At 42.4% G+C, this 16,259-nt stretch overlaps 1 protein-coding gene across 1 annotated transcript in view; it reads left to right on the forward strand.

The window, feature by feature from the left end:
* The window catches only part of SLC25A13 (solute carrier family 25 member 13), a 587,939-nt gene that overhangs the window by 83,564 nt on the left and 488,116 nt on the right, over nucleotides 1-16,259 (forward strand). The window contains exon 4 of the mRNA XM_069211738.1: nucleotides 2,269-2,384. Coding sequence (XP_069067839.1) covers nucleotides 2,269-2,384 — 116 coding nt within the window. The remainder of the gene's footprint in view (nucleotides 1-2,268; nucleotides 2,385-16,259) is intronic.

Here is a 16,259-nt window from a genome sequence, read left to right on the forward strand (position 1 = left end):
GCAGCAACATGTTCATCTACCTTGATCGTGTCAGTTTTTTCCATAATAATTATTTCAATTGGCCTTTCTCATTGTTGGCTTCACAATTGTGGAATTCCTTGCTGCCTTTCTTCTTGCTTCTTTTTATCTCTGCCCTTTTTATTTAGAGGACTAAATATAGACCGCCAGAACTTTAGGTCACCATTCCCGCTAAGCTGATCAAGTTTGTTTTAAATGCCAGTCATTAGTGTTGTGATTCTTTGCAGTCTCTTTTATTTTTTCATTTCAGTAGTAGCTTAATTCTAGTCCTCATTAAGGTTTGTGCTATAAATATTGTTCTCTTATACTGTGTGCAGATGGAAACACCTGTGGTATTTCTATTAAAACCTGCTTTGTTCTGGGACAAACCTGTAGTAGTTATCAGTAAGAGATGGCGGTTTTACCCTCCCCGTAAGTCCTGTTATGTAGACTATCTGAATCCTTGGTTAGACTATACTATGTCTTTTGGTGACTTGTGCGTAGGCACTTCCAATTTGGGGATTGGTGAATAATTCTTAATCATACATAACAGTAAACGTGAAGAATTCAGTCTTGGGCTACCAAAACGACCTGGGTATTAACCTCTTTTAGGGCGTACAGAGATGGCAGTTTATGTAGGTATGTCAGGATTTTGCGCTAGTATACTTTAAGAACAATACACAAGTCCTCCAATTTGACATTGATGGGGAGCCAGAGTCAAAGGCAGATGTATGTGGTTCCACATATGAAAACTTAAGCAAAGTCAGACAGTCTGGTTCTGGAGTAATTTAATTCAAAAAATGATTTTTAGAGGCCAGAGTAAATCTTCCAAGTCTTTGGTAACTGTTGAACGAAAAATGAATTTTTGTTCACTGACTACCTTGCTAGTATCTCAGTTGTGTCGCCATTCATGCACAGGAAAGAGCTCTATGGCCCATGGTCCAATCCAAAAAAGCCATTGAAGGGAGAGCCCCTCATAAGTAATTTAGCCAGCAAAGTATAGTAGAATGTGAATCATTGATTTGAAAGTGTTAGATTGAACTAAGTTTATTTGAGCAGCTGTTTAAATGAGAGAATGTCTAGTGCATAACTTGTTCCATAATGATGTTGCGGCTGGTGAAAATACTAGGGAGAAGGTTGTAGTTTTCTTCAGTGTTGTAATAGAGAGCTTGTCTTTGCTGCATGTTCAGAGTCTGTCTTCTAATATGAAACGTTTATACGGAAGGTATCAAAATCTATGCAGTTTGCGAGCTCTGAATCTAATATAATAAAATTTAAATCCTTAATTTGTTATTGGGGTACAAATCTTTAAGTCTGAAACATAGTTGCTTTTCTTCAGTCTAGTAAAGAGGGGGTCGGAAGAGTGAAGGATGGCTAATGTGAGGGGGCAGTCAGGCATTCCTTGATAACTGATAAATGTTTATACAATTAACAAAAATTAAAATGTTTACTTGGCCAGTGAATAGTCTGAAAATCTGCCAGGACTTTAACATCGTTCCTCCCTCGTGAACCAATAAATGATAGCCTTGATGTGGTAGATTTGGGATCGGTTTATCAGTTTGTGTATTGAAATGCACGAATACCACAGGGCTATAATGTACAGTTATGGCCAGTATATCCTGGCATGTAACGGCAAGGTTTACAACTTCTTTGGAATGGGTAAAATTAAATGGACCGTGGAAGACAGGATCCAAATCTGCATGTTTTCCCCTAATCCGGGTGAAGTAGTGAGTCCAAATCTGCTCACCTTTACCAGCTGCTAAAAGCATGTCATCAAAATCCAATAGCTTTTAAAAGGCCTTTCCTGCAGGTTGTCTAGGAGTAGAGCAGCAGTCACATCAGGTGTAGGGGAAGCGTTTGCTCCCACCCCCATGAAGGTGAGGGATAGTGTAGGGTCTGGGCACAGCAGCTGCGTGCGGCACCCGCAGGTCAGCTCAGAAGTTCGGTCTCTCCAGGCCTGAAATTATCAGGTCTGGAGTTTCGAGACCTGATAATTCTGGGCTTCGCAGGATACATCGGGAAACTTAAAATGGACCAGAGAATTATTCCCATCTGAATACTGTGCTGGGCTACTCCTAGCAATGGCCATATTTTGAAAACTTCATGTGAAACATATGCAAGATGGCTCTTTGGACAACTGCATGCAAAATGTATTTTTTAAAGGCAAAGTAATGCAGATATGTGTTTCTATCACTGAATTCTGTTTGTTATTGCATTATTTAGAATGTGGCTTTCAGCGAGATGTTAACCTGTGTCTTTTTATTTTCGCAGACTAATCTCCTTCCAAGAATTTCTTGCATTCGAATCAGTCTTATGTGCTCCTGATGCTCTGTTCATGGTGGCCTTCCAGTTATTTGACAAAACAGGCAAAGGAGAAGTTGCTTTTGGTATGTTTTTTTCTGTGCTATGAATTGAAAATATTAAAATCAGTCTGTGCTCTTACACTGTGGTGCCTGCTTGCAAACTGCATTTTTGTAGTATATTAGTACTTCTAAAGTACTAGAAGATGTAAATCGCAAACCTGTGAATGTAACTCTCCACATCTCCTGTCTTTTCTATGGGGTGATCTTACATGTAAGTTTACTATTTAGTAGTAAATGTGAAAGGGACCTGAGGGAGTGGCTGGAAAAAGGAGTATCCTTACTACTAAATGGGAAACTGTTAGGTTGGAGAAATGAGGGGCTTGGCGAAGATTTTTAGAAGGAACATGTACCCCCACAATAGATTAAGGGCCTCATTTTGAGTTAAGTGGTCATAAGACCTCCTAACTTGAGGTGTCAGTCGGACTGCTGAGGCTTTGGTGGTCCAGCCACCAAATTATGACTTTGCCTGTAAGACCGCTGGGAACATGGTACATAACAGCATGACGGCAGTTGAGCTTGCAACCATGCATGGCGGCGCTGAACTCAGTGCCGCCTGGCTAATTACAACTGCTCTTTCCACCAGCATTTTCATGGCGGGAGCCTGCAATGAAAAGGCTGATGGAAAGGAAGTGCTGGGGCCCACAGGGGGGCCCCTGCACGGCCCGCAACCATGATGTTGGCAATGCAGGGGCCCTCCTGCCCAGCACTCTTGGAATGCTTACTGTCTACTTTGCAGACATTGTGCATTCTGAGGGTGCTAGACTGTGTGTTCCCGCCGGTCAGCCTGGCAGGGAAGAATGTATAATGTTCCTGCTGGTCAGACTGGAGGGAACGTTTTAATACACTCATTGGGGAACAGCAACACTATATCGGTGATGTCCTCCCTGTGTGTTTGACGGACCTGTGGTGGGAAGAATTGCTGTACCTTTGAACCCTCTATCAATGTCGTCATGGTAGGCACTATTGTAGTCCGATCCACAGAGAAGGGGGCATTTAGTGCACTTTAGATGGGTCTCCTGCAATAACGCTACCTCTGGTCGTGTTGTTGTATAAACTGAAGGGCCATTTTCTGCTTAATACGGTCCAGAAAACCGTTGATGTTCCAGGAAAGGAGACTATGGCTCATCATATAGTTGGCCTGAATGTGGGCTGGGCGGACTTCAGAAGGGAGGGCAAGCAGGGCCGCCTAGGAGAGTGTATGGTGGCAGGAAAAGGAAAACTCAAAAAATACAGAAGGCAGTGAACAAGTACAATTCAGTCAACCAAAACAGACCCCACAGTGCTCCCCCACCTCATACCTCCATTCCGGAGGCATCTGTCGCCCAGCAGCGTTCCCCAACTAATATATATAACACATAACTGGGCCTTTGAAGAAGACCTCCTCCTTATGAAAGGATTGGCATAAAGGATATAAGCATTAGTGGGCACCCAAGATCAAGGGTGAATTAAGGGCAGTTCAGAAAGCTTGAAGAATCATCATGATGAGACCAAGGAGTCTCAGGGTTGTTGAAGAGCTGCATCTGCCACAGGGTGGACCAGCGACCCCAAATGTTGAGAATCAGATGATGTAGGGGATCTAGCACAGCTCCCCTTCCTATCTCTGGGTTTGTGGAGGTGACAAGAGTGAGAGGAAGATGTTTGTGAGGCCCTCAGGGCAACCCACCAGGTGTCTCCTGGGAGATCATGACTGCATAGGGATCTTTTCTCAGAGGCCCACTCCCTTGCCGTGGGGATATCGAAGAAGTGAGTGCGGGAGCCATGCGGGGAGAAGCAGCATGCATGGAACGGACATGGCTCAGACTTCTCTTTCGCCTCATCCAAGAATTCTCATTGCACCTTGGTTATGTTTGTGCAAAATTGCATGGCTGTCCCAGTAGTTAAGGATCTGTATGATCAGCGGATGAGGAGGGACTCCCTAGAGGGGGTTTCTGTGTCAGTAATGAGGGGGCCCGCTCCACCACGTTGATAGGGAAGCCTTAGGTAGCCAAGACTACAGCCAGGTCTCAACGAATGTCAACGCTTAGTGGGTCTCCACCCCCTTGGGTTGTTCCATCTGGATTGATTTTCAGCATCCTTCGCCCGCGCCTTAAGAAACTTAAAATTCACTAACTATCATTAAGATGTAATGGTACTTGGAATTCAGAGTGAGCGCAATTTTGGGTTACAAACATTGATCTCCTGATTGGGGGGACTGCCTCGTACTGGAGCCTTGAAAAAGCCCATGCCTGCAGCCAAGATGGGGCAAAACGTGTTGTCTTTCTTGCTGCTTGCTTCACAAAGAAACAAGTATGGAACAGAAACAACCTTTTGAATGGAGAAAACGGTCTCTATGTTATCCCCACCTATAGTAGTATGGACCAATGATAACTTGAGAAATTGTTATTAACAAAGGAAAGCACTTAAACCCAAGAAGTAAGCCAGTCTAACTGCAGCAGTTTATACAAGGTGATTGGCATGCTTTACTGCTTCTCATTTGTGGGAGTTCAGTTCTAAAACTGTATCAGATTCCTGTAAGATCACGCCCCAATATATTAGTGAGATTAGTTAATACCTAAAGAAATTTGTTTGAGATGCCTCTTGTCACTCTCCAATGTATACCAAATCTGATGTAGTCTGTTGTGTGATGGACATGTAGTAATATTGTCAAGATAGTTTTGCTTTGTTAATGTCCTGGGTATGTGGGTTTACCTTACCACAGTGTGTTTCCAGTCCTTGCTAGTCATATTTAGATTTAGTTCCCTATCCCATGCCACTTGATAGCTCCACAAGGTCACTTCACCACAAAAAAGTCTTATAGAAAGAGGAGTCTAATTATCCATAAACTGTTGGCATAAACTATTCCAATGTATTAGTTAATGGGCTCCTTGTCTAATTGATTCTTATTACCCAGCATCCACTTTGTGATTTTGAAGCATGTCTTGTTCAGTTGCCATTTCGAAACCTTTCTAGTTTGGCTGCATCTTCAATCTCTCCATAAGTCAAACCTAGTGCTGTAAAACCCAAATGAAAAATCTGGGTGCCGCTCAAATAGTTGATGGATATGGCTGTTCAGTCACCTTTCAGGTCTTATTGATGTTTCCCTTGGGTCTGGTGTTACCTTTGTATCTGGTGTATTATATAGGCTCGTTGTCCTAAAAGACGCAGGCACTGCTACTGTTGTGTACTGTTCAAGCCATTATTGTTGACACTTTTAATTCTTAATATATTTCATCTTCTCTTTCCTCTAAGGAAGTCAAATAGTATGTCATTAAATGGAAAACTACAACACTTCCTTCTTGTTTAGGTTTTGCTAAATGCCTGAGTGCCACCATTTATTTATTTACCAAAACATTTGGCTGTCTGTTTTGTAGTGCTTTCACTGTCACCCAACTCCAATAGTGGTAAAGCTTTGTAGATATAGAAGTCACACAGAAAATGGTTCATTTTGGTGGCCACTTTTCCAACCAGCCATGAATAAAAGTAGCACTTGTATTTGAGAGTCCCCGAATCTAATTGAAGACTATACCATTCTTCAAGATCTTCAAGAAAAATAGCAAAATGGTAGAGATATGAAAAAATATAGACGAAAAAGCACCAAAGAAACAGTATAAATATTTGTTCCAGACTGCATTGGGAATGTTATAGGGTCTGAGGACATGTTCATGCATTTTTTTATATTCAATTTCTCAAATGGTTCTACTATCTTTGGCTTTCATATTATTATGTAGCGGTGTCTCTCAGTAGTAATCGTGTGTGTGTGTATGTATGTATGTGTGTGTGTATATATATATATATATATATATATATATATATATATATATATATATATATATATATATATATACACACACACACACACACACTCTTTGCCCTTTGGTGGCGTACTTTGTCACGCTTATATTTTAAGGTGGTACTGGTTTACGGTTGGGCAAGCCGTTTCTATGTCTCCATTTTTCGTCGCCTTCGTAAGGAAATAACCAAAGTTGTTGCACATTCTCCTACTTTATTGCAAAGCCATGTTTTTCAGTAGTCTTTTAGGAAATTGGAAACACCCAATGCGTTTCGATCACCCAGATCTTGTTCACAAACATTGTGCTAGCCAGTTGTGGAGCCTGCGAAGGTTAATTCTGGTCAACTTCTGCGGCATAAATTCTGATTGGCCTTTATGTATTAGGAAGGTTATCCCTGCGGTGAGTATTATTGCTAGGATCTTCGCATCAACATTGAGAAACTAAATTGGGCAGTAAGAGCTGCATTTTATGGTTCGCTCGCCAATTTTATGGATCATACCTCTCGAGGCATGGCAGAGATCAGGCGGAAGCATCCCTTCTTCTTTTACCTCAATATACATTTTGAGGAGTTGTGGACCCAGGACCCCAGTGTTCCTCTTAAACAAATTTCACCGGTAAGCCATTGGGGCCGGGAGTTTTACCTGTCTTCAATTTGCCTATGGCAGCCAATACCTCAGATTTGCGTCTTCCTCCGGCATTAAACGGTCATCTAGGGCTAGGGTTGTGATTTGTACCCTTTCTAAGTATTCCACAATTTGAGACGGTTTGACCATCAGTCAAGCTTTGTAGAAGTCTGCGTAATATTGTGCAAATACATTGGCGATCTCTTGAGGTGCAGTATTGGATTCCTTATCTCCCCCCTCTATGGCATGAACCCAATGAGCCTCTGCATCTCTCTTACCCAATAATCGTCCAGCTTTGTCGCCCACATCTTATAAGTGATGCTGCGTGGATGGTAGATGTATTTTTGCTTCATGGTTTGCTATGGATTGGTGTTCCCTATGGAGGATCGCTATCATACGTAGGATCAACGGGTCTGTCCCCGCCCCAGGCTATCCTCTTTATCTACCAGTCTTATTTCCAGCGACTCTGTTTCTAGGACCTCCCTTTTCATTTTATGGGCTATCTCTCAACACTGTCTTGTATGCCTCCCTGATTGTGACCACTGATTACACAGAGCGCACATTTTCTTGAAGTACAGCTAAGTGTCTACTCTCAATTCACGGGTGACAGTTTTGTTTCTTAGTTCCCAGGCATTCAGCGTCTTTCCTGCCCTGGATTTATGGGTGTGAGTGCCGATAGCCAAAGGGGTGAGTGGTCTGACAGGCCCCTAGCCAGGTAGTTTGCCCTTTCTATCTCATTTACTTCACCTGCTGGGACGAATGCTTAGTCAAGCCTGGAGAACGCCTTGTGGGTACCCGAGAAATAAGATTATTTTCGGTTGCCGGGGTGACCGCTGCACCAGAGGTCTGATAGTTCCATGGTTGTTACAAAACGTGCCAGTGATGTCTCACTCTGTGAGGCCAGACTTGGGCCGGAATGGTCCGGTCTTGTGCAGATTACATTGTTAAAATCTCCCCCTATGATATGCATGCAAATGCCTGCTTCTAACAGTATCGCTGCAACTTTGTCTAGGGTTTGTCTCTGCAGTCTCGTAGGGGCACATACGGTAACCAAGGTTACATCTCTCTTTTTCCCCACAACCCCTTGATGGCTACGTATGTCCAATTAGGTTCTATCTAGGATTTCTGTATTATGAAGGGGGTGTTTTCTGAATCAGTATGGTCACTCCCGGGGATTTTGTGGTGAATACAGCTTGTACAGGTATCTCATAGGCCCATCTACCCAGGTATCAAGTTTGGGAGCCCTGTAAGTTTGTCTCTTGTAAGAGGACCATGTCTTGTTTAAGTCTTCGAATATATGTATTTACTAGTCCTCGTTTTACCTTGCTCACTAGTCTGTTAATGTTCCATGTCACTATAGAGCATCTTGTATCATCTTGTTTATCCGCCTCTCCCATCAGTGTTGTGTGTCAGTGTTTGATCGTACCTTCTCCTCTGGAGCTGTACTTTCAACTACACCACTCCATGTGTGCAAACTTCTTTCCCTCACACTCCAACTAGTAAAATTCAGTTGACCACTCACTAGCCCTCCCCACTCTCTCCTGCCTCCCACGCCCATTTCCCTCTAGTCCGTGTAACAACTGTGTCGCGGGTCAAGCCTGAGAGGTCTGTACCCCTCCCGCACCCAATGTAAACACCTAACCTTTTATTCAATGACACAAAGTGAACCCATAGTGTAAGAATAACAGAAAATGAATAGTGAACGCTCTCTGTGTCTATCGAGATTCTATTGGAGGGTGAGTGGTTTAAAGTCTTTGTATCCTCCACCACTCTGCTATGGCCCATCTATCAGTTTAGTTATCATGTTCGTCAAGCACTTCAACCCTGCCGAAATTCAGGGCGTGTTGGGCAGGGGAGTCTTTCTTCATATTTACGATTTCCACCATCAATGGGTGACTGTCTTCAGAGTCTGTGTCGACCCTCTGTGTTTTGTCCTGTTTATTCAGTTTTCTTATTAAGGTTGGATCCTCCCCTGTGTCAGTTGAGAGGCCTGACCTCGAGACCCCTCTCCTTGCCAAAAGAGGTGTCCCAAGGTATTTTTTTTTTTTTTTTTTTACTTGTAACACACTTCTACATTTCCTCCCAGTCTGTTAATTTTGTCTCTACCCCCTTATGTGGGGCACTGTGTTGGTCGTCTAATCCTCTGTTGCTCTGCCAGAGAGGCATACGTTCTTCTAGCGAAACTCAGGCCTCTTTGAAAAAAGTGTGATGTACCTTCATGAAGGACTTTGAGTTTCACTGTATTGTAAATGAAGGGCACTTAAGTTTTTGTCCATCTCTGTTTTTGTACCTGCCGGGAGTAGTCGGGGGACAACATGATTTTGGAGTTTTCGTGTCGGATCTCCTCCAAGCATCTCATCTCTTGTAATATCATGTCCCAGTCTTTGTAGTTAAAAAAACGGGCAGTTACCGGTCGTGGAGGTGCCCCAGCTGGATTTATTTTCAGTGTCCAGTTTGCGTGGATTGGTGTGGGGCCTCACCAGTCACAGAATCTGGGCCCTCCCTGCCTTCGGCAGGGGCCTCCTCTGCAGTCTGTCTGTGCGGCGGAAGGCACTGGGATTCAGTCTTGATCGCCCCCAGTCTCATCAACCACATTCTCACTGCTGCTGCCCTCAGCGTATCAGACTTCCTGCTGAGGTCCCTTCACAGTACTCGCTGTCTGCAGAGTATTGGGGCATCTTTATTCAAGCATCCTTATGGTCCCTGCGTGTGGGCTTCCCCTATCAAGGGGGCAGATCCCAGTTCCGGGTGTCCACTTTGGTGGCGTTCTTTACTCTGTGGTCTTACCAGTGCGGCGTCAGAGGAGGCAGACAAGGACACTCAATATTTCAGGGAGCTGAAAAGGATCTCCATGAACTCACCCAGTCTCGTCATCACCGTCTCTCTTTCGACAGGACCTCCTAGCTTATCCGCCCATTCTCCTCTCATGGCCATTTTGGGAGTGGTCCTCAGGCTCACGGTGCAGGCTGTCGTCAGGGTATTAGGTCCCCTACCTGTCTCGTCTCTAGTGACAGTCAACGCTTTGCATCCCTCACACATATTTGGCTGTGATAACTGGGTCGGATAGACACTGAGGGTAGGATTTAGACAGGATTCATAGATGGCCTAGCGGAAAATGCTACTAGACGGCCATCTTGCTGGTCACACCTCCTAATTTCAATGTTTTTTAAAACATTTAAAAAATTTTTTTTCAAATTGTAGAGCCCAGTGTCACAAGTACAGAGTTATGTGGACTGTGACACAATACAGTGGAGGAGAGTGTTGAAAAGTCTATTGTCATAGTAGTTTGGAAGCGAGTGAAGTAGAGTGTAGTAGCGTATCATACAGTGTAGTAAACTGTTATGTAGTGTAGTGGCATGGTGTCTCATATAGTGGAGTCAAGTATCGTAGACTGGAGCAGTGAGTTGTACAGTGGAATGGCATGTCACACAGTAGAGTAGGGTGTAGTATACTATCAGTGGAGTAGAGTACTTTTAGAGTGGAGTAGGGTGATTTAGAGTGTCATATAGTGGGGTATCATCACATAGTGTGTCAGAGTACAGTGGAGGAGAGTCCAGTCGCTGCTCCAGTCTATGAAACTTGTGGACTGCTGTGTCCTACAGTGGATTGGCGTGCCGTAGAGAGAAGTGGCGTGTTGTTGAGTGTCATGCAATGTAGTACAGTGGCGTGGAGTGGATGGGCATAAAGTAGAGTGTAGTACAGTGTTGTATAGTAGTGTAGAGTGAAGTAAAATTTTGTGTGGTGGCGATTTGTAGACTATAGTGGAGTGCAGTAGAGTGGAATGGCATAGCATACAGTTGAGTAAAGTGTTATAAAGGAGTATTGTGTTGTACAGTAGAGTGTAGCGGGCTGTTGTACAGTATTGTAAAGGTATGTAGACTACAGTGGATTAGAGTGACAATCTAGTTAATTTTTGTAGAGTGATGTACAGTACAATGTTATAGAAGGCGGTACAATGGATTGGCATACAGTCTTACAGCTTACAATGGCATTGAGTAGTGTAGAGTTGAGGGGCGTATAGTGGATTAGATGAACAGAGTGAAGTACTGTGTCAGGGTACAAAGGAGTAAAGTGGGTTACAGTGCCACCCAAAGAGTTGCGTACAGTGTAGTATAGTGGACTAAAGTGTTGTAAGTGGAGTACTGTTGTACAGTGACATACAGTAGAGTGAAGTGTTGTATAGAAGAGTGAAGGGGTATACACAGAAGTAAAGTATCGTTGAGTGGCATACAGAGTTGTGGAGTAGAGTTGCATAGAGTATATAGTAGTGTGTGAAACAGTGGAGCTGTGGAGAGTGGAATATGGTATAGTAGCAGAATTAGGTAAAGTCTTGTACAGTGGAGCGGTGTAACGTAGTGTGGAATAAAGTACAATAGTGTATTGGTGTGTCAGAGTGGTGTGGAGTTTAGTGGTATAGTGTAGGTCGTAAACTGTTATAATTTGGAGTGCTGTGTTCTACAGAAAATTGTCATATAGTGGAATAGAGTGCTGTACATTGGTGTGTACTGGCATAGGGTTGAGTATAGAGTTGGAAAGTAGATTGTACGGGTATAGAGTGGAGTAGAATTTCATACAGTGCCATGAAATGTGGTAGACTTCTATAGAGTGGAGTTATATAAAGGTGGAGGAGAGTGGCATACAATGGAGCGGCATAGAGTGGAGTGCAATACTTTGGAGTACCGTAAAGTGGATTACCGTCAAGTGGAGTAGCATACAGTACGATACCATTCAATGGAACACTGTACAGTGGTGTGTAGAAGAGTGGAGTGGCATAGAGTGGAATAGTGTAGATTGGAGTAGTGTACAGTGGAGTGGAGTGATGTAGGGTGTAGAGTGAAATAGTGTATAGTGGATTAGCTTAGAGTGGGGTGGCATACATTGAAATACAGAGTCAAAGAAACTGTTATAAAGTGGCATCTCATGCATTTGAGAGGAGTGCTTTGTCGTACCTCGTTGGAAACCGTTGTAGAGTGTTGTACAATAGAATGCATGAGCATAGAGCTGAGTGCAAACTTTGACAGTCGAGTGTAGTTAATGGTTCCATGTGTTCCAATACTCCCTCTGGGTCATGTAAAACTGTGTTTTTCCCATTTATAGTTATTAACATCGGAGCAAGATCTAGGGGTCCTTACCCCTTATTCTGCTTGAGAGCAGGGCACAGCTAAATAGATTTCTCACAATGAATGTTGATTTGTATAGCCCATATTTTTTAGATTTCTGCAAAATCAGTTTTGCTTACTGAGGTTCAATTAAGCAAGTTATGATTGACCTAAGTATATTATTTGGGCTCTTTTGTTGTGCCCGACTTTTGTGTGCCCTTTTGAAATTACAACTGGTAAAATTCAGTTGCAACAGTGTGTGTGTAAACATTAAGACGAATTTGATCACGTCTGTTTTTTTTGTTTTTGTTTCCGGAATTATATATCCTGATGCTCCCACAGTGGCTTCTGTCTTTAAAATCTGTTCATTTTTTATGCATGGGCCATAAATCAGTGCATTAGTCCAGAGTCTCCATGAGTTTAGTTTTGTAGAAGGTTTTTACTCTTATCCGATTCATCTGGTTGATTCTTGAGAGTAACGGGGTCTTCTTGAATTGACTTGAGATCCTCGGTGTTTTCTGAAAGAGATGTAGCACTGGATGTCCAGGTTCGTCCTTCCTGGCTGCAGCTTCAATGTGATGAGCAGCTAGAGATGGTCAGTATATATCGTCAGTTATGTTCCTTCTCCCACTTTGCCCGCTGCATTCCTCTGTCAAGGTCTCTCAAGTGTGTATTAGGTGCTCCGCTCTGCTAATAATCAACTTCAGAGGAGGTACAGGCCACTATTTTGTCATTTTGAGTGTTGAACATGCAAAGTCCTTTTAAAGTGCATCCGTTTCACCCACGGTGAGATTTTTGTCACCAGTGTAAAAGTTGAGAGAAATCCAGATTGAACTAGGGGATGGATTGTTCTCTGTGTCCTGTTGGGCTTTATCTTGTTGACTATGGCCTTTACTAAGTTGTAGTGTTTAACGTTTGTTTTGCTGTCTGCTATTGCTGGTTCTCCTGTATATGCTGGTAGTCCTGTGTAGAGTGTGTGTGGCAGTTAATTACTATTACAGTGGTTTTTCACAGGGAAATATATTATTGTGTTGTTTGCTAGTTATGTTGCTCAAATGGGGATAATATCCCTGAGGGATTTTTCCTCAAGGGGACGTATATTTTCGATTTTTAAAGTTTCTTCAAAACCATAAGTACCAATGGGATAGAGGTCTTTTTTTCAAGCGTTTTCTACCATAGACCTAAATCCCTGTCAAATCCATTTCCTTTTAAAAACAACAAATTGAGCTGATAATTCGGAGGAGGCCACTGGAAATGTTTTTGTCCAAATGTGTCCACTTGCAGTGCCAGTCTGCCAGAATAAACGGGGAAAGCAATGGGGTAGCAACTGTTTTTAAATGTATTCCTATTACCCTTTCAGAAGCGGAAGATGTCTTCCCGTTTAACTTTACCATAAACATTGTATCCATTTAATGCATGCACTGGGCAATAACATAACATTGATTTGACATCCTCTTTGATAGCATGGCAAGTGGACACATGTGAACGTCATTAATATGTAATGATCCTATCTGGTCTGCCTGACAGAAATGTAAAGAGCAGCTAAATCTGTGGAAGATTCTTATATGAAAGGATAACATGTAAAAAAAAAGTGTCTAAGCCGGTAAAATTACTATGTTGAGGGAACCAGGGTATTCAGATCACTAAAGCTAGTGCTTTTCATAAAGAGGTGTGCTCGAGCACTAGTGATTAACATGAGAGGAGGAGGAAGAAGAAGCCTATAGGCTCTGCAGGCATGATTTTTGCGTTGTCTTTTATTATGTTTTGCTTTTTGAGAGCCCGTCTCCCTTCTCTGCCCGCTTTTGCTAAACATGGGGGGGGGGGGCAGGAAGAGAGAGAAAGAGAGTACCTAGACCTAGCAATTTACAAGTTATTGAATGGCTTGAGGTACCCAACATATGCTACACATTTTTTATTTGTTCAGTTGGTTCCCAAGTCTTTGTATACAACGCTAACCTGTACTGATAATCACTGAAATGTCACTGCAGTTCCTTAGGAAAGCTTTTCATTCTGTTGTTGGGTCTAGTTGCTTCGAGAGCCATTGTTTTTATCTACTAGTCAATGACCAGATATTAGAGCAGGGAGTGTCTAACCACTGGTACTAGTGCTTGGGTTGCCACTGACCCAGTGCTTCCCCTGAGTTTCCAAATACTGGAATCTGACAGTATACTGGATGATGACTTCTTATGCCCCCATACTCCCACTGCCTTGTTTACTCCCCTTACCTCTTGCATACCTGTCAGGTGTAGGAAAGTAGATGATGATGTGGTGCTGCACACTGCTGTCTTCCCTGTCTTCGTGGGTCTGTGCCGACTCGGAGCAGGCTGGAGTTTTAGGTTCATGCTTGGTGTTGTTTTCCAAGACCCTCTTACAGCATGAGTCTCGGTGCCCTCTACTTTCTTCTGTTGAGAATGAAGAGCATAGCATTTAAGTAAGAAGTGGGAGGGAGGCTCCAGCTGGCGGTGGAGGGAAGCAGGATGGCAGGAATATATATGTGCAATTTAGAAGAGTGGGAAAGAGAGTTGATGGATAGTGATAGTGGTTAAGGAAGTTTATGGTGTGTACGACTCCCCCTTGACAGCACAAAATTGTAGTCCCTGTCAACAAGGTGGCGTTCACCAACTTTGATCCCCCAGTTAGATAAAAAAATGTCTAAGCTTCTATGTTGTCCGTTGTTGTGTTTGAATCTTTTTATTGGTATATCAAAAGGGAAAAAGAAAAGGGGGAAACAAACCTAGGTCAACCATCAATAGTACGCCAATTTAGTTATTGACTTTCGTTCATCGGTATATATCTGCTTAGTAGTTATTGCTTGAGTTTAGTTTCTTTGGAGCTTTGAAAAGAATTACAACTTTAATGAACTCTGTTACTTTTGTCCCTCCTGACCAATGTGCAAAAAACTTGGCAAGAATAAAAGTGTAGTGTGGGCGAACATATTTTTGGGAAGATTCATTGACCGTTCATCACCCACTTTTTTTATGGCGTAAGCAACTAAACCATAACTACAGACTATCTACATCCACAGCTTTACTTTTCAGTGGAGAGTAACTGGTACTGTACATCAGAAGGAAATTGCAAATCACCTAGAAGTTCTGTGACAATATGAAGGAACCAGACTCAGGAAGAGTTAGTTTATAAAGTGGATGGCTTGAGTTGTGTTCTTATAACTTACAATAGAAGATATTTTATGCCTTAAAATGGTCTAACAATTTTCCATTCACAGCCATCTTCTTAAACATTGCTCCCATGTTATTTGCTATGAAACTAAGATTACAGTTGCAGAAACGTGGACTGAAGGTGAAAGCTGTACTGTAAAATTAAAGGTGCCAATATGCAGAAACGCTTGGTTGCAAAATATTTAAGTGGGCTAAGGCAAAAATATCCTAAAAGAAATTGCGAAACAACTAGTTATTCTTTCACGTTTTAAGAAGTTGACGTATTTCCGCTTAGTGGCCTGCCATTCACACACTTTGAGTCCTGTATCAGCAGGCAGTGTGACTTTATGACTCAGTTGTAAAAACTGACCACATTCGAACTATGTAATTTTCGTGTTCTAAGTGAAGTGTCATTATTGACTCAACTGGAGGGTACTAAGAACAGGCTTTTATATAAAGATTACAAACTTCCATGTATTATCTATGGGATAAAGTCCACCTGCTCAACTTCATAAAGGTGTTGCGAGTCATCGAGGAGTTTCATAATACTGTACAGTAACCAGGCCAGAGGCTATGGATCTGTGAGGAACCCTGCCGCATCATTTCACATCGAGTAGTGGAGTTTTATTTCTTGTTGCACCAGTTCTTAACCAGTGGTCCGGGGACCCCTCTGGGTCTGAGAGGCGTACTCTGAAGGTCCTTGACAGCTTATAAAATCCCAAAAATGTACATCTTAATAAGGTGTATATAAATAAGGAAGCAAAATTGAAAAGTTTATAACGGTATGTAAATGTGCAGGAATTTGAAAGTGTAGGCTAAAAATTAAGTTGGTGTCCTCCTAATGATTCGTGGGAGCTGTGCAAGTGCTTAGAACAGAATTTATAGTATGGGTAATGATTGGCCTTAATTTAATTTAGAAAAGCTTTAATCATCCATTAAAGGTAAAATGTTCATTTTTTTTTATAGCTTTTTGTGAGTATAAAAAGAAAAAATATTAATTTGATGAAATATATTATTTCTGTGTGATGTTTTGCATTACATACCATCGAAAGTGCTTAGGCCAGGGTCACCTGATTACATTAATGACTCAGTGGGGGCTCCCCGGATTCCAATAATTATTAACTTGAGTCCCCGGATTCCAATAATGATTACGTGGGTCCAGAGAAGTCAATATGTTAACAACCAGTGTCTTATAATTCCTGGTCAAGTCATTGCTTAAATTGCTATCAAACCCTGCCTCGCACTCCTTCTG

The sequence above is a fragment of the Pleurodeles waltl genome, chromosome 10 (assembly GCF_031143425.1).
Source record: "Pleurodeles waltl isolate 20211129_DDA chromosome 10, aPleWal1.hap1.20221129, whole genome shotgun sequence".
Taxonomy (NCBI): Eukaryota; Metazoa; Chordata; class Amphibia; order Caudata; family Salamandridae; genus Pleurodeles; species Pleurodeles waltl.